The 21291-nt window shown below is 38.5% G+C and overlaps 1 protein-coding gene across 2 annotated transcripts; it reads right to left on the bottom strand.

Annotated features, from left to right (window-relative positions):
* Positions 1–722: 722 nt before the first annotated feature.
* nts (neurotensin) lies at positions 723–21050 on the bottom strand. Of its 2 annotated transcripts, XR_009513464.1 has the most exons (4): positions 20781–21050; positions 9967–10034; positions 9815–9882; positions 723–1508 (listed from the first exon to the last, which is right to left on the bottom strand). XR_009513464.1 is itself a non-coding variant. In XM_059976591.1 (3 exons), the coding sequence occupies exons 1-3, from the start codon at positions 20836–20838 to the stop codon at positions 1344–1346; spliced, it is 291 nt and encodes a 96-aa protein (XP_059832574.1). In that variant the 5' UTR covers positions 20839–21047; the 3' UTR covers positions 723–1343. The 2 variants fall into 2 exon arrangements, 1 of the variants encoding a protein (XP_059832574.1); XM_059976591.1 differs by lacking the exon at positions 9815–9882 and having other exon boundaries at positions 20781–21047.
* Positions 21051–21291: the final 241 nt, after the last annotated feature.

The following is a 21291-nucleotide window of genomic DNA, read 5'->3' as shown; positions in this document are numbered from 1 at the left end:
TTATATATGAAATTCAATAAAAAGATTGAAAAAGAAACAGAAGCCAGATTCTCTTCAAATGACACACCTCTCCAAAGTGGAGCAAAGGTTTCCACAGAGAGTCTGCAAGCCACCTATGTGAAGCTTACTTCTCACTTTTGGAAGCTACTAAAACGTTAAAATAACCTGGAAATGCTTCATGGAATGGTAGTCTATTAATAAATTCACCCCTCTACCTACATGATCAAACCTGTCCAAGGTAAAAGAAAATGGAGGAGTTCAGTGCATGCATGAAGGATTGTACCAGTGACAGTGAAAAGTATACTAGGGAAATGATACCACTGTGCCTTGGCAGTGAAAACTTTTGCTGAAAGTCTGTGACTATACTGGCAATATTGTGGAGAATTTTCCGCATGCATGTTGCCTTTCCTTCTAAACCTAAGGGATATACAACAATCCTGTGCAAGGAGTTCTTCATCTCTGGTGGTGTTCACAGCTTCCTTCATCATGTCAGTATCTCTTTTTTTGTACTGTCAGTCATGCAAGTCCCAGATGGAGATTTAGGATGATATGGATCGACCAATCTTAGACCCTTTGCCTTGTATGGTATTTCTCTGCCCTTGAATAATGTCACATAGATCACAAATTATTGAGGGGGTAAACTTCCAGTTTCTATTTAATGCAGGAGTAAAATATTTTGACCAAAAACAAGCCAGCAAAATATCATCAGATTCCCATGGCAGTTCAATTGTAGTTTATTTGACATTTAATATCAAGTATATGACATAGATTTTAGTGAAATTATTGTGTACAGTTTGATGTTAGCAAATATTTGAAAAGAGTAAGAAAAGCACAAAAGATACTGTCCATAAACTGAGAGTGATTTCATGCAGAGTGTTTGAACATTCATCTCAGACATTCGTATCTATGATCATGCAATCTACTCAGGGTTTATTTGCCCTGTACATTACTGAGTCAATAAGATTACATTAAATTCATCAATATCCAACCACGTGATGCTGTAAATTCATGTTGAGAAAAGTACGCCTTCACCCTCTCTGTGTCCTGCATGTTTTTACACATTGATAGAAAAAACCTCCAGATCAAGAATGCACAATTCTTGCTAAGAAGCAAAACATGGAAAGTTCTAGCAACCTCTCAAACTGAAAACAGGTTTGGACAACACACACCATTGAAACATACAGTAAATTATTTTGAAACACAGAAGAAACTAAGCTATAAGCCAAATATATATATTTTTTCTGGATTTTCAATTGTCTCTGCATAAATAGATTAAATTCATTAAATATATGATATACATGCTAATCCATGTTTACTTGAAAAGTCAGACGTAAGATAAGATTTTAATTCATAAAGAAAACAGAATTTCGTTTCAGTACATAAGGTCGACGAGTTTTTCCAACACGTGCTTGTCTTTTCAAAATGTATGGGTATCTTCGTTTCATTTGTTTCTCTTTCTCATATTTTGAATCTTCATAGTCACCATAATCTTGGTTGTCCTGAAACAACTGCATAACAAATCCCCATTTTAATTTAGACAGTATGTGTCAGGCAAACAGTTGTGAGACCAAATTGTCAAAAGGTTTGCATTAATGAATGTGCCCAACTTAATATCTGTCAAGAACATTCCTAACACAAAATAAAACAAGTACATCAGAATTAGAGATAGTACCAGGTTAGCACTGAGAAGTGAAATAGGAAATGGGAACGTGCAGACAATAAAGGAATGACTAAGGTGGTGGGTGTTAGAATGGGACTGAAAATTGCTTGATATAGCAATATTCCTGGATTCTGGTATGAAAAGAGGCATAGTTTTTGCTCTCAAGACTTTGAGTTGCATTAGGAAATAAAAATGGCAAATTTACTAGCAAATAGTTTTTTTTTTAAATAAACCTCTATATACACCCAGTGGCTGCTTTATTAGATGTACCTATATATTAATTTAAATATTTAATCAGCCAATCTTGTAGCAGAAACTCAGTGCATAAAAGCATACATATATGGTTAAGAGGTTGATTTGTTATTCAGTCCAAGTATCAGAATGGGGAAGAACTGTGATCTGGGTGACTTTGACCATGGAATGATTATTGGTACCGTATAGGATTGCTTGAGTATCTCAGAAGCTGTTGATCTCCTGGAACTTTCATGCACAGCAGTCTATAGAGTTTATAGAGAATGGTGCAAAAAATTAAAAATAAGAACACATCCAGTGAGTGGCAGTTCTATGGCTGAAAATTACTTGTTACTGAGAGAGGTCTGAGGAGAACGGCCAGACAGGTTCAAGTTGAAAGGAAGGTGAAAGTAACTCAAATAACCACACGTTACAACAGTGGTGTGCAAAAGAGCATCTCTGAATGCCCACATCCCATGCTTTGAAGCAGCAGAAGACCATGAACATACTCTACAGGAAGTTCATAATAAAGTGGTCATGGAGTATATATATTCAGTAGCATAATGTCTAGTTGGAATTATTAATTCAAACCATGAACTTATTATCTGCCACTCTATTTCTTCAAATGTATTTTGATAGAAAACCTTCTACAGCAGGCATGGGCAAACTACGGCCCGCGGGCCAAATGCGGCCCGTTAAGCTTTTTAATCCGGCCCGCAGAACTTGATGAAATTATATTAATAAACCTTGTTAACGTTTTCTCCCCGCAATTCTGGCGTTTTCCCAATAGATGACACACTCTATATACATTGACCTTTGTTGAGGTGCAGCGTATTACTCTACATTTGCGCTTTACTTTGTGACCTTGTGGCAACCCATTTCCTGGCACATCCGAACCGGCTCACAATTAGCCAGCATTCCGGCTAAGACAGATCGCCTGCGGGGATTTGCGAGCACAGAGCTCCGCATACCGGCGCGCTCTCCCTGCTTTGTCATTCTGCGGGTCGTTGTTGAGTTTTGGCACAGGGGACAATTGAATAAGAAGGAGCAGGACAAGTAGACCTGCATCTCCTACCGTTTTTGAAATAAAGACAGTCAGGAGGAGAGTGATGATGATATTATCTTGAATGATAACAGAATTTTCAGTGCTTTAAAATAATAACTGTTACTATTAAAAAAGCTGTATTTTATTCATTTAATTTTCAGTGTTTTAAAAGTCATTTCACTAAATAGCTAAATACCATGGGACATCAAAGACAGATATTTTGTTGTAATGCATTTGTTCATTTTCAATTGAAATTAAAGCACATGTTTTTTACATATCCCATGATATTTTATTTTCTCTTATGAGGTGTATTACCAAAACACTCCGTCCATCTGCTCCTGGTCCAGCCCCCCTGTCAAATTTTAGAACCCTTTGTGGCCCTCAAGTCAAAAAGTTTGCCCACCCCTGTTCTATAGATAAACTATACATTTACCGTTAATAGACTACTATGTGATATTCCAAATCTTAATCCTGTTCATTATCACATTCTACCACCTGCATAACCATGTTGTCTTCTGCTGTAATGGGGAATTAGATTCTTGTCAATTGCCAATCAGCTAACCATAATAGAAAGGAAATCCTCTCTAGGGTTTACAATCCTAATTAACTAATCTCTTCCCATTGTCACTTCAAAACCTCCACCAAATCTATCTGAGAGCTTCCTCTGTTTTTGCTGGCACATTAGTTGGTCAATAGATAGAAAAATTGACCTTTATTATCCATCTTTACTTAGCATATCAATCTGTATGGAAGCACAGAAAGATGTTCTTTGTTACTGGAAAACATTAATCTGATAATTCATTGGTCTGCACTGTTGAGACTAGCTATTTCTTTAATTCCTGATGTATATAATATTTAGATTTAAGTTCATTGATCAACAAGGAGGGATTTAAAGTCATGGATACAGATCAAAGGTCCAGGCTATAGAATATTAATCTTCTGTGCTGCCCTCCCTCATTCACTCCTCCTCCTGTTTCTAATTAGATTCCCATATCTTGGATCTGTTATTTGATCTCTTCGTGGTCAAAGTGATTTAGGAATAGTCCTCTTGATTCCTTCTTTTTTGGATTATTTATTTGTTGTTGTAGTTTATGTCTTTCCATTGTGCTGTTGCCACAAAACAGCAAATTTCACATCATATGACAGTGATCTGATTCTGACAATGACTTGGAGGGACTTGGTGATGATGGTTTCCCCATGCACCCACTGTCTGCATTTTCAAGGGCATTGAAAAGATCTAAGAGGTCTTCCAATACCTTAGAACTGCTATTGTACCTTTCTTCCTCGTGCAATTTTTAAAAACTATACTTCCACCAAGCTTCCATCAACAATGTAATCTGTCTCCTCTGTTCTATTGATGTCCAATTCCCATTGCGCTATGTCTTGGTATTATTTCATTTTGTTAAAAAAATAATTGAGTACATCATAAGTTAAGTCCTCCCAACCATTGAGCATATTGACTTGAAACACTATTGCAAGAAGGGAGCATCCGTCATCAGAGACCCTCAGCACTCAGAACATTCTCTCTTCTCACTGCTACCATCAGGAAGAATATACAAGAGCCTTAGGTCTCACATCACCTTGTTCTGGAACAGTTATCACTCCTCAACCATCAGACTCTTGAACTAAAGGAGATAACTTCACTTACCCCATTATTGAAATATTCCACAACCAATCGATTCACTTTCAAGAACTCTTCATCTCATGTTCTTGATATTTATTGCTTATATACAAGGGGTGATTGATAAGTTCATGGCCTACAGTAGAAGTTCATGGCCTAAAGTAGGAGTCAATTTTAGAAAACCTAGCACATTTATTTTTCATACATTTACACACTTAGTCCAGCGGTCGTGGACCATACAGATCCCTTCTTTGTAGAAGTTGGTGTCTTGGACCTCCAGCATGGGATGATTGATAAGTTTGTGGCCTAAGATAGAAGGAGGTGAGTTATTAACTTCAAACTTTCTGCATTTTCACTCAAACAGTTCATCTGCACATGCATGTAACGAGAGCTGTATAACTCATCTCCTTCTACCTTAGGCCACGAAATTATCAATCACCCCTGCTGTGGACCACCTGGAGGTTCAAGACGCTCTTGTCACATGCACATGCAGTTCAACTCTTTGAGTGAAAATGCAGAAAGTTTGAAGTTAATAACTCATCTCCTTCTACCTTAGGCCACAAACTTATCAATCACCCCTGCTGTGGACCACTTCTACAAAGAAGGGATCCGTATGCTCCATGACCGCTGGACTAAGTGTGTAAATGTAGGAGGGGACCAAGTTGAAAAATAAATGTGCTAGGTTTTCTAAAATTGACTCCTTCTACCTTAGGCCATGAACTTATCAATCACCCTCGGATTTATTATAACTGTTGCTTCTTTTTGCATTTGCACAGTTTGTTGTTTTCTGCACTCTGGTTGAGCATCCTAATTGGGTGGTCTTTCATTGATTCTATCATAGTTATTATTCTATAGATTTATTGAGTGTGCCCTCAAGAATGTCAATATAATTTACTTTGATCTTTGAAGTGCAGGGTGCTTCTGAACTTTTTGCCGTTGATTCCAGACAACAGTGCCCTCCAATATCTCCAAATGGTGGAGGCACTTATGAAAATGATCATTTATAACATTTCTACTTCTTTTTCTGAGATTCCGAGAAAAACCTAAAAAAAAATCCATGTTGTTATGCCCTGTGTATTAGGACCTTCAATGCAGTTCACTACACAATGAATTGCAATCTGTGGTAACAACATGCCTTACTGGCAGCAAGAATATATTGGAACCAAAGGGTCATGCAGTCTAGTTCCACTTCAGTGATCTGCCTTCCAGATTTGACGTTGAGCTGAGATCGCAAGTGGTCTCCGGGGTAGATTTAAACAACTACAGTGCACAGTTTTGAAGAAAATCATGAGAGATATCCATAGTATATAAGCTAAAACATATCCTTTATTCAGCATCATTACAAGAGATTAAATGGTAATTGTTCCTTTGCTATTTATGTAAGCTCACTGTGTGAAACTTAGTTGTTGTATTTGCTGCATCTCAGTTGTGAGAAACTCTTCAAAAAGTACCTCACAGGCAGTAAATTATTGTGACATGCTGAGCTTGTGAAAGTCACTATATTTAAAGAGATGATTTGAAAAATATATAATGAATCAAGATACTTGACTGTAACTGAGGTTACTTCTTCACATAAAAGAATATTCATTCTACTCTTCATTATCAGCTAGCAAATTTATGTTATCACTTGGTTGAATGTGGAGAAAAAGTCCATATTGTTCAAATAAAAATATTTCAATATTGTTGGGAATGGTCTAAGTTAAGTTGGTGTGGGGATGGGAACTGGAGTGATAGGGATGAAGATGGGGCAGTTGTTATACAAGGCGATGCAGTATGTAGTGAGACAATGAGGAAGGACAGGCAGATGATAGGACAAAATTGCAGTCAGTGGGATAAGATGAAGTGGAACATTGAAGCAAAATGGAAAATGGTGCTGAATGTAGGGCTGAAGGTGTTATATATGAATGCATGCAGCAGTGGTTAGAGATTGGTTGGTACGGTGTTGTGGGCATCACTGAGGCATGACTGCAAGAAGATCATAGTTGGGAGCTTAACATCCAAGGGTAAACTTTGTATCAAAAACACAGGCAGGTGGGCATGGAGGATGGGTAGTTCTGTTGGTAAAAAATAAAATAAAATCATTAGAAAGAGGTTGGATCAAGACATAGGATCAGAAGATGCAGCATCTTTGTGGGTATATTAAAAAAAATGCAAGGGTACAGTTAAGTTACAGGCCTTTGAACAGGAGCAATAGAAAAAGCATGTCAAAAGGGAAAAGTTATGATAGCCATGAAGGATTTCAATATTAAGGTAGCCTGGGAAAATTAGGATGATGCTGGATCCCAAGAAAGGGAATTTGTAGAATGCCTATGAGATGGTTTTTTAGAGCAGCTTGTGGTTGAGCCCTCTAAGGGGAAGGAATTCTGGATTGGATGTTGTGTAGTGAACCAAATTTGATTTGGGAGCTTAAGGTAAAAGAACCCTTGGGAGACAGTGATCATAATATGATAGAATTCACCCTGCAGATTCAAAGAGAGAATATAAAGTTGGATATATTAATATCACAGTGGAGCAAAGAGAATTACAGAAGCATGGAAATGTAGCTGGCCAAATTTGTTTGGAAGGGGACACGAGCAGGGATAATGTAAGACCAGCAGTGGCTGGATTCTCTGGGGAAATTCAAAAGAAGCAGGATATACTCATCTCAAAGATGAAGACGTATTCTAACGGGAGAATGTGGTAAACATGGCTGATGAAGGAAGTCAAAGACCACACAAAAGCAAAAGAGCAGGCATACAATTTAGCAAAAATTAGTAGGATGGTAGAAGATTTGGAAGCTTTTAAAATCCAATAGAAGGCAACTAAAAAAACATAAGGAGAGAAAAAAAAATGAAATATTTGGTATGCAAACCAACAATATCAAAGAGGATACCAATTTTTTTTTCAGACATATAAAAAGTAAAAGAGGTGAGAGTGGATATTGGACCGCTAGAAAATGATGGTGGAGAGATAGTAATGGGGGGACAAGAAGTCGCAGGAGAACTTAGAAGTACTTCATGCCAGTCTTCCTGTGGAAGCCACAAACAGTGTGCCAGATTTTCAAGAGTGTTAGAGAGTAGAAGGGAAGGTAGTTGATATTACTAAGTACAAAGTACTTGAGAAGCTAAAAAGTTTGAAGATAGATAAGTCACCTGGATCCAATAGACTACACCCCAGGGTTCTGAAAGATGCAGCTGGAGGCATTAGTAATGATCTTTCAAAAAATCACTAAATTCTGAAATGTTTCTGGAGGATTGGAGAATTGCATTTGTCTTTCCATTCTTAAAAAAGCGAGGGAGGCAGAAGAAGGGAAATTACAGGCCAGTTAGCTTGAATTCAGTGGTTGGGAAGATGTAAGGATGAGGCTTTAGGGTACAAGAAGGTATATGATAAAATCAGTCAAAGTCAGCATGGTTTCCTTAAGAATCTCTTAGGATTTGTTCAGAACAGTAACAGACAGGATAGTCAACGGAGAGTCAGTGGACGGTGTTTACTTGTATTTTCAGAAGGTTTTCATCAAAGTGCCACCTGTGAGGTTGCTTAACAAGATAAGAGCCCATGCTATTACAGGAAAGATACTAGCATGGATAGAAGATTAGCTGATTGGCAGAAGGCAATGAGTCAGAATAAAAGGAGCCTATTCTGGTTGGCTGCCAGTGACACGTGGTGTTCCACAGGAGTTGGTTTTTAGATCGCTTCTTTTCATGTTATATGTAAATGATTTGGATGCTGGAATTCATGGCTTTGTGGCCAGGTTTGCAGACAATACAAAAATAGGTAGTCTTGAGAAAATGGGGAGTCTGCAAAAGGACCTGGACAGATTGATAGAAAGAGCAAAGAAGTGGCAGATGGAATATAGTGCAGGGAAGTGTGTAGTCATGCACTTCGGTAAAAGGAATAAAGGTGTAAATTATTTTCTAAATGAGGAGTAAGTTCAAAATCCAGAGGTGCAAAGGGACTTGGGAGTCCTTGTGCAGCATACCCTAAAGGCTAACTTGCAGGGTGAATCAGTGGTGAGGAAGACAAATGGAATTTTAGCATTTATTTCAAGTGAGCTAGCACCTAAGAGCAAGGATGTAATGCCAAAGCTTTTTAAGTCAAACCACACTTGATGTATTGAGAGCAGTTTTTGGACCCTTATCGAACAGAAGATTTGCTGACATTGGCAAGGGTCAAGAGGTGGTTCACAAGAATGATTCCTGAATGAAAGGGTTAATGTATGAGGGGCATTTGATGGTGACTCTGGGGCCTGTGTTTGTTGGAGTTCAGAAGAATGAAGAGAAATTTCATTAAAACCTATCAAATATTAAAAAGTCTAGACAGAGTAGATGTGGAAAGAGTGTTTCCTATAGTTGGTGAGAATAAGACCAAAGGTCATAGACTCAGTATTTAGGAACTTCATTTAGAACAGAGATGAGAAAGAATTTATTTAGCCAGAGGGTAGTGCACCTGTGGAATACATTGCCATGGATGGCTGTGGTGGCCAAATCATTGAGTATAGTTAAGGCAGAGGCTTAAAGGTTCTTGATTAGTCAGCTCATTAGAGGTTATGGGAAGGAGGCAGGAGAATGGGGTTGACTGGGATAATGAATCTGCCATGATGGAATGGTAGCTGGCCCGTGGTGTAGAGTTCAAGACAAGTAGTCCTGGGTTCGAATCCGGCCAGCTCCTTCCATGCTTTCCATCCATGCTCAATTGAATGTCAAGCTATTAACTCAGCCTCATAAAATAAAAACAGAGAAGCAGCAAGGTTGCCACCCAATGCACCACAGGGCACAGAGAGGAACAACTACGATGGAATGGCAGAGCAGACTCAACGGGCCGTGGCCTTGAGGTCTTATGGCCTTCTAGACTTAAAGAAATCACATAGTTAATCACATGGATCTACATCAGTGTGATTCACTGGTGAAACCTGTTGGGAAATGTGAACCAATGTACCTTAAATAATTCACCTAGTCACAAAACAGGTAATACAGATGTGTGTATTTAATGTTTTTAATGTTACAAAAATTATATTAGTTCTACAATATGTATCATTTCCAATGATAGGAGAATTATTTACACTGGCAGGCACATTTGTTACCGAAAGTTACAGATCTTAAATAATTGGCAAAAAAACTGGGAAATGCTCTTTCTGGAATATTGAAGAGAAATTATCACGGAGGAAGTGGATCACCACTTACAAAGAGGGAAGAAATTGGCACAGCCAAAGTGAAATGGCCTGTACAGCTCTTTTAAAGAGTCAACACACAGTATATATTTTAAAAATTTTTCCTACCTCAGTAGTCAGTGTTTTAAAATTCAACAGTCAAGCTGATGCGATTGATTTATTAGATGACTGCCTCGCTGCAAGAAACATCTGTATTGTAAGATAGAAGACCAAAATGAAGTAAGTGTTGTAAAACGTTACTTTCATCACAGCAGTCCTACCTTTAAGCTGTAAAGATGATCCAGAAGTTTGCCTTCTGATGGTATTATTTCCGTTTGCACTGAAGACGCTGAAAGCAACCATGAGAAAGTTTACGGTATTCACTCTGAAATGCAAACTAACCCCCACCCCGAACTTCCACTTCAACTTTCTTTATTATCACACTTTTCATGACAATGTTTGAAATTTTAACTTCCCAACACATTGTGTCAGTTTGGATTTCATGTTCTATGAATGCGTCCCTCACAGGCAGAGATAAAAAAATTATAATGGGAAGTCAGAAAAGGCAGAGACATTAAACAAACTTTGTATCAGGGTCTGTCGTTGACTCAATGGTCTATTGAGAATGAGGAAACTGAGAATAAAGGAATTAGTAGGTAATGAAATATTCATGGAGAAATATGAGGGAATAAAAGATGATAAAACTCTGAATATGATGGATTGTATCCATTCCAGAATGTAAACTAGTTGTGCTGACGTAGCTGAAGAGAAAATGTGATTAGGATATCGAGACATGGTAAAAAGACACTTGGAAAATCATGATTTATTTGGACATAATTTTCTTTACTTATTCTATGTAATCATCGTAGATCAATGAACAAAAAAATTATGTTTAACTAATCCGGTTGAAGTTTTGATAAGGTGCTCTGTCAAGTGGTTAGAGTCATACGGTCATGGAAAAGTACAGCACAGAAACAGGCCCTTCAGCCCATCTAGTCCATGCTGAAACCATTTAAACAGTTACTCCCATTGACTTGCACTGGGACCATAGCCCTCCGTATCCCTTCTATTAACCCTAACCCGAACCGCTATTCATGTACCTGTTCAAATTTCACTTAAACATTGAAATCCAGCTTGCATGCACCACTTGTGCTAGCAGCCCACACTCCCACAACCCTCTGAGTGAAGAAGTTTCCCCTCATGTTCCTCTTAAACTTTTCACCTTTCTCCCTTAACCTATGACCTCTGGTTGTAGTCTCACCCAACCTCAGTGGAAGAAGCCTGCTAACATTTACCCTATTAATCCCCCCTCATAATTTTCTACCTCCATTAACTCTCCTATGTTTGGGAATATGTTTAGGAATAAAGCCCAAACCTATTCAATCTTTTCTTATAACTCAATTCCTGCAAACCAGGCAATATTTTTGTAAAATTTCTCCGTACTCTTTCAACCTATTTACATTGTTCCTTTAGGTAGGTGACCAAACTTGCAGAAAATACTGCAAGTTAGGCCTCACCAACATCTTATACAACTTCAACTTAACATCCCATCTCCTGTACCCAATTCTCTGATTTATGAAGGCCAATGTGCCAAAAACTTTCTTTACAATTCCATCTACCTGTGATGCCTCTTTCAATAAGTTATGGACATGTATTCCCAGATCTCTTTGTTCTACTGCACTCCTCAGTGCCTTCTCACACACTATTTAAGACCTACCATGGTTGGTCCTACTGAAGTGCAACACACTTGTCTGCATTAAATTCCATCTATCAGTTTTCTTCCCATTTTCCAGCTGATGCAGATCCCTTGGCAAGCCTCTCTTGCTAGCCACGACACCCTAGTGTTGAAGTCATCTGCACATTTGCTGATCCAGTTTCCCACATTATCATCCAGATTGTTGATATAGATGACAAACAACAATGGACCTAGCACCGATCCCTGCAGCACACCACTCATCACAGGCCTCCAGTCAGAGAGTCACCCATCTACTACCACTCTCTGGCTTCTCCCACAGAAAAATGTCTATTTGAGTTTACCACCATAACGAGTATGCTGAGTACCCAAACTTTCTTCACCAATCTCCCATATGGGACCTTGTCAAATGCCTTGTTAAAGTCCATGTAGACAACATCTACTGTCTGCTTTTATCCACTTTCCTGGTAACTTCCTCGAAAAACTCCATAAGTTTGGGTAGACCTTACTTATCATGCACAAAGTCATGCTGATCATCCTTAATCAATCCATGTCTATCCTAATACATATATATCCGGTCCCTTAGAATCCCTTCAATAACTGATGTCAGACCCACTGGCTGATAATTTCTTGGTTTGTCTAGAGCCTTTGCTAAACAACGGAACAGCATTGGCTATCCTCCGATCATCCGATATCTCTCCTGTGGCTAAGGATGATTTAAATATTGCAGCTATGGCTCCGGCAATTTCTGTCCTTGTCTCCCATGGGGTCCAAGGGAGTACCTTGTCAGGCCCTGGGGATCTATCTACTCTGATTTGCCTCAGGATAGCAAACACCTCCTCCTCTGTAATCTGTAAGGGTCCATAAAGATGGTGCCACTTTAGCTCATTCCTACAGACTCTGTGTCCACCTGACTAAATACAAATGAAAAAAATACTATTTAAGATCTCCCCCATCTGTTTTGGCTCTACACATGAATTACCATTCCGGTCTTCCAGAAGACCAATTTTGTCCCTTGCAATCCTTCCGCTTTTAACATATCCATAGAATCCCTTAGGATTCTCCTTCATCTTGTCTGGTAGGACAAGTTTATGCTTTCTTTTAGCTTTCCTGATTTCTTTGTCAAGTGTTTTCTGGCATTTCTTGTACTCCATAAGCACCTCATTTGTTCCTACTGGCCTATACCTGCAATGCACCTACATTTCTCTCTTAATCAGACTTCAATATTTCTTGAAAACCAAGGTTCCCCACACTTGTTACCTTTACTTTTTATTCTGACAGGTACATACAAGCCTTGTATTCACAAAATTTCACTTTTGAAGGCCTCCCTCTTACCAAATACACCTTTGCCAGAGAACAACCTGTACCAATCCACATTTGTCAGATCATTTCTGATACCATCAAAGTTAGTCTTTCTCCAATTTGGAATCTCAAACCACAGACCAGACCTATCGTTTGGCATACTTACTTTGAAATTAATGGCATTTTGATCACTAGATGCAAAGTGTTCCCCTACACAAACTTCTGTCCCCTACCCTGTCTCAGTTCCTGATAGCAGATCAAGTATCGAACATTTTCTATTTGGGACTTCTATATACTGATTAAGGAAACTTTCCCAAACATATTTGTCAATCTCTATCCCATCTAGTCTTTTTAGAGTATGGGAGTCCCAGTCAATATGTGATAAATTAAACTCACCTTTGATCACAATCTTATTTTTCTTGCAGCAGTCTGCGATCTCTCTAAAAATTTGCTCCTCCAAATCCCATGGACTGTTAAGTGATCTATAATATAATCCCATTAATGTGGTAACACACACAAAATTCTGAAGGAACTCAGTAGGCCAGGCTGAGTTGATGTTTCAGCCAAGACCCTTCAGCAGGAGTATGAGTGTCTTGGCCCGAAGCACCTACTGTACTTTTTTTCATGGATGCTGCCTGGCCTGCTGAGATCCTCCAGCATTTTTTGTGTGTTGCTTGAATTTCCAGCAACTGCAGATTTTCTCTTGTTGCCATTAATGTGGTCAGCCCTTTCTTATTCCTCAGTTCTACCTGTAAGACTTCAGTAGAAGAGTTCTCCAGTCTGTCCTGTCTGATCATCGCAGTGACATTTCCCCTGACTCTCTTCTTCTTTAATCCCTCCCACTTTATCATGTTTAAAACAAGGGAACCCCAGAACACTGAGCTGCCAGCCCTGCCTGCCCCTTCTATTCTGAGTCGGGTGACAGAGAAAATTATGATGAGGTCTTAAGTATTTATAAAGAATAATAACGTTGGTTAAAACTAGCTTCCTAGCATAGTCTGAGGATGATTTTCTGAATTGAAACCAGAATAAAAGAAATAAATGCGTAGTTTTAGAATTAGCAGAATGAAAGAGTAGGGTACTACAAGGATCATAGCATGGGTGCCAGCTAACTATCACCATCATTGACAACCATAAGATAAGATTTAAGAGCCAAATTAGGCCATTCAGTTCACTGAATCTGCTCTGCCATTCCATCATGGCTGATCCATTTTCCTCTCAGCCCCAATCTCCGACCTTCTCCTTGTATCCCTTCATGCCCTGATGTGTGTATGAAAACCAAATACTGCTCAATATACTGCCAATTCTGCGCTGTGTGGCAAAGAAAATTGTGATGAGATCTTAGGTATTTGTAAAGTATAATAAACAGACAAAGTCAGTACACAAGGGAGCAATACATGGAGAAATGTAAAATTACCTGCTTTGGTAAGAAGATCAGGAAATATGGAATATATTTTAAATAGTGAGAGCTTGGGGAAAAATGTGAGTTTACATTTAAGAGACAAGCCATTAAGAAACAAGATAACATTTTAGGTTTTCGTTACAAAAGAAAATTCTAAGAATGAAGTAATTTTCTGTTAATACTGCATATCAGGTCTTGGACAAACCATAGTTGGAGAACACCATATAATGATGAAGGAAGAAATTAGATCATAAAACATAGAACAGTGTAGCACAGTACAGGGCACTCAGCTCCACAATGTTGTGATAACCTTTTAGCCTACACGAAGATCAATCAAATCCTCACTGCCCACGTTGCCAATCCAGGTGCCTATCTAGGAGTCTCTTAAATCTCCCTAACGTGTCCATCTCTACCACAGCCCCTTACAGTGCTTTCCATTGACCTAACGTTGTGTATAAAATAGTACTTCTGACATCTCCCTCATATTTTCCTCCAACCACCTTCAAATCAATGTAATAGCTTTATTTGACACATGAACATAAAAACATTTTTACATACAGTGAAATGCATCATTTGCTTCAAATCAAATCAGCAAGGCTGGTCTGCTGGGGTTTTCCAGCGCCAATACAGAATGCCCACAACTTACTAATACTAAACCCAACCATATGCCTTTGGAATGTGAAAGGAAACCAGAGCACCCAGAGAAAATCCATGTGGCCCTCTTCTATTAGCCATTGCTGCCCTGGAAAAAGCTGCCGCCTGCCCACTCTATCAAATTCGCTTATCATTTTAAACACCTCTATCAAGTCGCCTCTCATCCTCCTTCAGTCCAAAGAGAAAGTCCTAGCTCGCTCAAACATTTCTCATAAGACATGCTCTCTAATCCAGGCAGCACCCTGGTAAGTCTCCTCTGCATGCTCTCAAAAGCTTCCACATCCTTCCTATAATGAAGTGACCAGAACTGAACACTGAAGGTTATATTTCTCTTAGAAACTACAAAAGCAATGAAAAAGCAAGACTTCAGGTGACACTGATCTTAGGGTTTCTCTGTGTAATTAGTTACTATATATTTTAATGGTAATAATCTTGGAAGAAATAGATCAGTTAAGATTGTATTGTAACAGGCCAGGGCAATGCTACCCCATTGCGAAGTCTTCTAGTGCCTTTGGGATGGGTTTAAATTAGCTTGAAAGGTGGAGAGGAACCTGCAATTAAATTCATAAGGAGGGGAGGCAAGACTGTAAGAAGATGGCTTGGAACTAATAAGCATGGTTAGAATGTGCGAGAAATCCATCCTGATGTCAAAGCTTCATGCTGTGCAGTTTCAATGCAAGGATTGTAGTGAAGAAGGCAGAAAGACCAAATGCACAGACAGACACTATTGAAATTCATGAGACATAGTTTAAAAATGAAAGGGAGTGAACTCTCAATATTCTTGTTCACAGTTTTCAGACCACGTTGAGGAAAGTTTTTCGAAAAAAAGTGGTCAGAATTGCCAACTAAAAAAATAATCTTACTTATGAGAAGGAATGAAGTGCTTGGAGGATCATTACTTATAGATGTATGGGCTAAACTGAAGAATATTAAGGAATAATTATGCCATTGAGAGTCTTCTGTAGATCCACAAATAAACAAGGAGATGGTAAAGCTAATATGTACACAGAAGTCTGAGAATTGCAAAATCACTAGAACAGTGATGACAAGGGATTTCAGCAACACTAGTATTAACTGGAAAAGAATAGGATTATCCAAACCGCAGAGGGCATAAAACCTTTCAAATACTCTGCGGAAAATACTTTCAGTCAAAAGAATGGTCATTTCTGGGCATGCTTAAAGAGAATGAGACTAGGCATATGGAAACTATCTTAAGATGGACTAAACTCAATTCTGGAAATTATGTAAGATATGAAATAAAGACGGAGATAGGGCACAATAAAGGTTCTGAATTGGGAATTGGCGAGTTTTATCGAGAAGTGATTGAATTTAGTAAAACTGAAATGGAAACATAAAAAGAATGTAAATTAATATTAGACCGATCTGAGATAATTTAAGGAGCAAATGCATCTTGCAGTGGAAAAGGATCCAGCTCTAAATCTGATGACTCCTGGGCAGCAAGGATCATACATGGAAGGGTAAAAAGAAAATCCAATATCAACTTAAAGAATGTAAAACTGCAGAGAAGCTAAGTAAAGAAGTTTAAAAGTAATTGAGAAAAGGCAAAACAAAGGTGAGAGAAAGTATTGTTAAGCAAGTCAGAAATGACCCAAAGGTGCTTTATAAATACTCAAAAAGTGAAAGTGTACAGCACTGTGCAAAAGTTTTAGGTACATATATATAGTTAGGGTGCCTAAGACTTTTGCACAGTACTGTAGTAATTTTATGTATTGCACTGTACTGCTGCCACAAAAGAAAATAAATCTCATGATACATTTGAATGATGCTAAACCTGATGCTATCATGGTCGATCCATGTTAGCATCAAATCCTCTTGTGCAACAGGTCTGTATAACCCACAATTCCTTGATCTTTCAATAATTATCTATCTCCACCTGAGATGATTATGATTTTATGATTTGGCCTCCACCACTTTCAAAGGCAGAGAATTCCAGAGAATCACTACTCTAAGACAGAAGAAATTTCCATATACTTCAGTTTTAAATAACTATCTCCTTCTTTGTAGCTATATTCTTTTGTTCATGATTTTCCCCCTTATGAAGCTACCTCAACGTCCTTAGGATCATTGCTTCTTAGCATTTTATGTGTTAATTAAAGTCACCCTTCATTCTTTTAAACTCTAGAAAAACAGATCCAGACTGTTCAGACTCCCTTAATAGGACTATACTCTCATTTCAGGAATTAGCTTGGTGAATCTCCTTTGGGCAGCCTCCAGTATCACTACAGTAGGTACCAATTAATTGGTCCATTGGTTAATTGGGGCAGGCACTTATTTGGTACAACTTTCAGAGAACATAAAATTCATTCATTTGTGATAGTATGCTGCTTAACTGTTATAGGAGACTTATACCGAACAGTTTCTAACTTGGCTTGGTTGTATGAACTTGTGTGATCATTAGATGCTACAGGATGCTTATAGTGTACAATTTTAAAATAGCATCAGTTATGTGTGTTTGTGTTCAAAATGATTCTCGTCACTGATAGGTGGTGAGAAATAAGTAGTAAAACTATTTAAAATTGTTTTGCTCACTACAGTTTTAAGAATTCTGGCTTGGAGTTGTCAGAAATGATTGGGCATGAAAATGAAACTATTTCACAACTTCAACTAGTTAGGAACTGCAAGAAATTTGAATCATCTTGAACGTTACAATGAAAATGAAGATTTGGAAGATGCAATCATCAAAAGCATTGTATGAAGACAATGCATTATCTGCACTAGGTGCTGCACTGCTTTTAGTTCATTTACAGTTACAATCAAAAGGAGACATCAGTGAGCTGGTTGTCCTTCATATCTGATGATGACATTGTATTCTGTGCAGCAGAGCTTCTAAAGTGGAAAAGCCATTGCACTGGGACAGTTCCACTCTCTGCTCCTTGGAAGTCCAGGTCCAGTGGTACAAGTAGTCATCACAAACTGGGGAGTTCCTTGGTTGCAGTGGATAACCATGACTTCTTCTGTGCCTCATCGTGTTCTTTGCTCTCCACAAAGCATTGCTGACCTACCTTTTTGGCTGTTGGATCTCATTGCTGATCTCATCCACCCAGTTCTCTGAAGCTGACTTCACCTGCTACGGCAGGCATGTCCCAACTTTACCAGGGCATGAGGCCCATTGGTTACCCTCGCCGATCGAAGTGGTGGACTGGGGTGTGTCTGCTGTTGCATGTAAACAGTAACTTGGAGACATGAGTTGAGTGTCCAGTGGGGGCCAAAGGTGAGTGAGCTGCCCCAGAATGGACATGAAAAGCCAATTCACCAGTGGAGCTTCCCCTCTCTGGATACCCCATACATAATAGTAGGCGTCAGATAAATTTTTCCATCAATAACTATTAGGAACGAATACACCATTTTATATTACTGTAGTAGCATTGGTAGTGTCCTAATCTGTTCTGTATTTCGTTTAAGTACTTAATTTGTTACTCGGTTAAACAGTAGTTTGTGTTTTTATATCTTTTCAACTATTTCCATGAGACTTCTGCTAATTGAGGCAACTGCTTAATTGGGCCAAAATGTGTCCCAATTAACTGCAAATCCTTTTTTTAGGAAAAGGATCAACATTGTGCATAGAGTTCTAGGTGTGGCCTCCTTGCACCCTCTAAAACTGAAACAGAACTCCTTACACTTAAACTCCAACCCTCTTGTAATAAAGGCCAAGATGTTTCACAAAATCAGTCAAAAATCAATGAGAGGATTGACAATCTGTGAGATAAAATGTGGGAATATTTTGTGAACCTTAATGTCAAAGAGAAAGACTTCCATTTCCATAGTATCTTTCAAGATATCCGGATATCACAACCAATGAAGTGCATCTAAGATTGTTGTTAATTTAGTAAATCCCAGCTACTTGTCTGCCTCAGCCCCGGGAGCTAATCTAATACCATAAACCTTCTGACTGGGTTTGGTACAAGTTCCACCCTGTTATTTGAAATTATCTCATCAGTTATCTTAATGAAGTTTTCAGTGTCCTCCACCGTGAAGGCTGATGTGAATAATTGATTTAACATATCTGCCTTCTCTTTCATTTCCTGTTATTAATTCACCAGCCTGGTTCTCTAAAGGACACATACTTACCTCAGCCACCCTTTCTGTACTCATATATCCATAGAAACACATAACTGCTTTGATATGACATGCAACTTTTCTCTCAAATTATTATTTTTTTCCTTCTTGTGAGACTTTACGACTTTTGCTACTGGATACCAATATCTCTCCAGTACTGTGGTTTCCCACCAACTTTTGCCTTTTCTTATGCTTTTGTTTCCAGTGTAGTATTATTCTTAACCTCAATTGTTAACCTCATAAGCAGGTTTTCTTTTTTCTCATGGAATCCTTCTGTAAGTGAGGCAATTTCTTGCTGTCATCCAAGATAAAATATCCGTTTTGATTAAACCCCACCCATGAGTTACGCATTTCCTCATAGGCAGACCCCACAGCAAACACACTGCAGCAACTTACTAAGTGCATTTTGCTAAACCTGGGCCCAACATGTCAATGCAGCTATAAAGGAGGCATGGCAGTGGCTATATTTCATTAGCTGTTTGAGGAGATTTGGTATGTCACCAAAGACACTCGCAAATTTCTACAGAAGTACTATAGACTAACTAGCTGCATCACCGTCTGGCATTGCACAGGATCGAAGTAAGCTTCAGAAAGTTGTGAAGTCACCTCCATCATGGGTTCTAACCTCCACAGCATCCAAGATATCTTCAAGGACCGATGCCCCAAAAAGGCAGCATCCATCATTACAGTCCCCATCACCCAGGACATCCCCTCTTTTCATTGCTAACCAACAGGGGGGAGATACAGAAGCCTGAAGGCACACACTGAACAATTCAGAATTAGTTTCTTCCCCTCTGCTATCAGATTTCTGAATGGACATTGAACCCATGAACACTAACTCACCACTTTCTTTTCTGTTTTTTACTACTTATTTAATTTAATGTTTTATATATATATACTGTAATTTAGTTTTTTTTATTATTATGAATTGCAATGTACTGCTGCTACATAATAAAACATTTCACAACATATGCCAAGATATTAATCTTGATTCTGATTCACAGAAACTTAGCAAAATGTTACCAGAAGTGTAAAATTTTAAATGTGAAAGATTAATAGATTTTATTTCTTTAGAGCAAACGATACCAAGGAAAGATTGAAGGACAGAAATTATAAAGGGAAAAATAAACAGTGTTGAACGGAATATTCTGCAAAAAAAAACAAAAAGTTGTGAGATTTTACCCTTGTAAATTTGTCTTATGAAACTTTAATTAAAATAATTTCCTAACGAAGCTGTGATAATTTCAATCTGAATACATTCTTGCCAGTTCAAATACCTAACGGGTTCTTGAGCTGTTAATGACTGATATGAATTAACGAACTCCAGCAGCGCACTGTACTTCTGCCCTAAACACTGTGAAAAACTTTGAAACAGTCTCTGATCATAAAACGAATAAATTCAATCACTGCATCAAAATCGAACACTAGAAAACCATTCTAAATTAAATATGGTGGAAAATCAATCATAAGAACTGCGTATATGTTTAAGTTGGTTATTATAGTGTTTCCTGTCAAGTTTACAATACCCAAAGGGGAAAATGTGTTGTTTTGTGTGTGGTAGTTTGTTAGATTAGCTGTGTTTGAACGATTCTTTATGATCATGGTTCGTAGGATCGATTATTAGTGTCAATCAGGATCACATTCAGGTGGTGAATGTGATCCTGAATATATTCAGGAGAAAACACGTCGTGCAAACTTGAACATTTTCGTGTGTTGTTACATCGGTAAATATATTTGGGAAAAAAAACTCACCAATCTATTTCGCCATGTCAGAAATCCGAGTTGGATCTGACTTGCCAGTAAATTAAATGAGAAAAGCCTCAGGCTGTATTCTACTTCCTGTGAAACAAAGAAGTTGCCTAAATCCCATTACTTCAAATTTGAGCGGTAAATAGTGTTAACCAAGAGAAAAAAAGTCATGGGTCTTTTCTGTTGGGTAAGTATATCGTTTAAATACCCCTACTTACTTGAACACATGCTGTAAAAACTGAGGACCAATAGCAAAGACATCGCCTGACTCCTCATTCTTCCAGCGGTGAATCCTCGCTCCTCTAGGATCCGGAGTCCATCAAAGTTCGAAGAGAGCGGGCAGCTGCACTGTAATCCTCCTCGCCGGGTCTCTGCTTTCGCTCTCTAACACACAAGTGGCAGAGCAGACTTTAATATCTCCAGGCTGTCTTGACGTCAAGAGAGTGTTTGTCTCCACTTCACTAAAGAGAGTGAGACGCGAGAACTCATTTCCGAACAGCGCGTCTATTATCGACGCTCCCTTGGGACTGGTCTTGATCAATACTGCGGACCTTAAGGGTGTTTAGAGAATTGATTTTAAATAGTTATTTCAAAGTCGCTCAACAGCAAACCAGATCACAAGCTTTAGCCTGGTGCTAAGGTATTGCTGGAATACCCATGGTGATATGTAAATTGTGTTACTGCACGAAGAGGTTTTTTTTACTCAGTGTTTCTATTACCATGCTATCA

This window comes from Hypanus sabinus, chromosome 8 (genome assembly GCF_030144855.1).
Source record: "Hypanus sabinus isolate sHypSab1 chromosome 8, sHypSab1.hap1, whole genome shotgun sequence".
NCBI classification, from domain to species: domain Eukaryota; kingdom Metazoa; phylum Chordata; class Chondrichthyes; order Myliobatiformes; family Dasyatidae; genus Hypanus; species Hypanus sabinus.
Note: the sequence above shows the minus strand (reverse complement) of the source record. Positions and strands in the feature narration are given on the sequence as shown.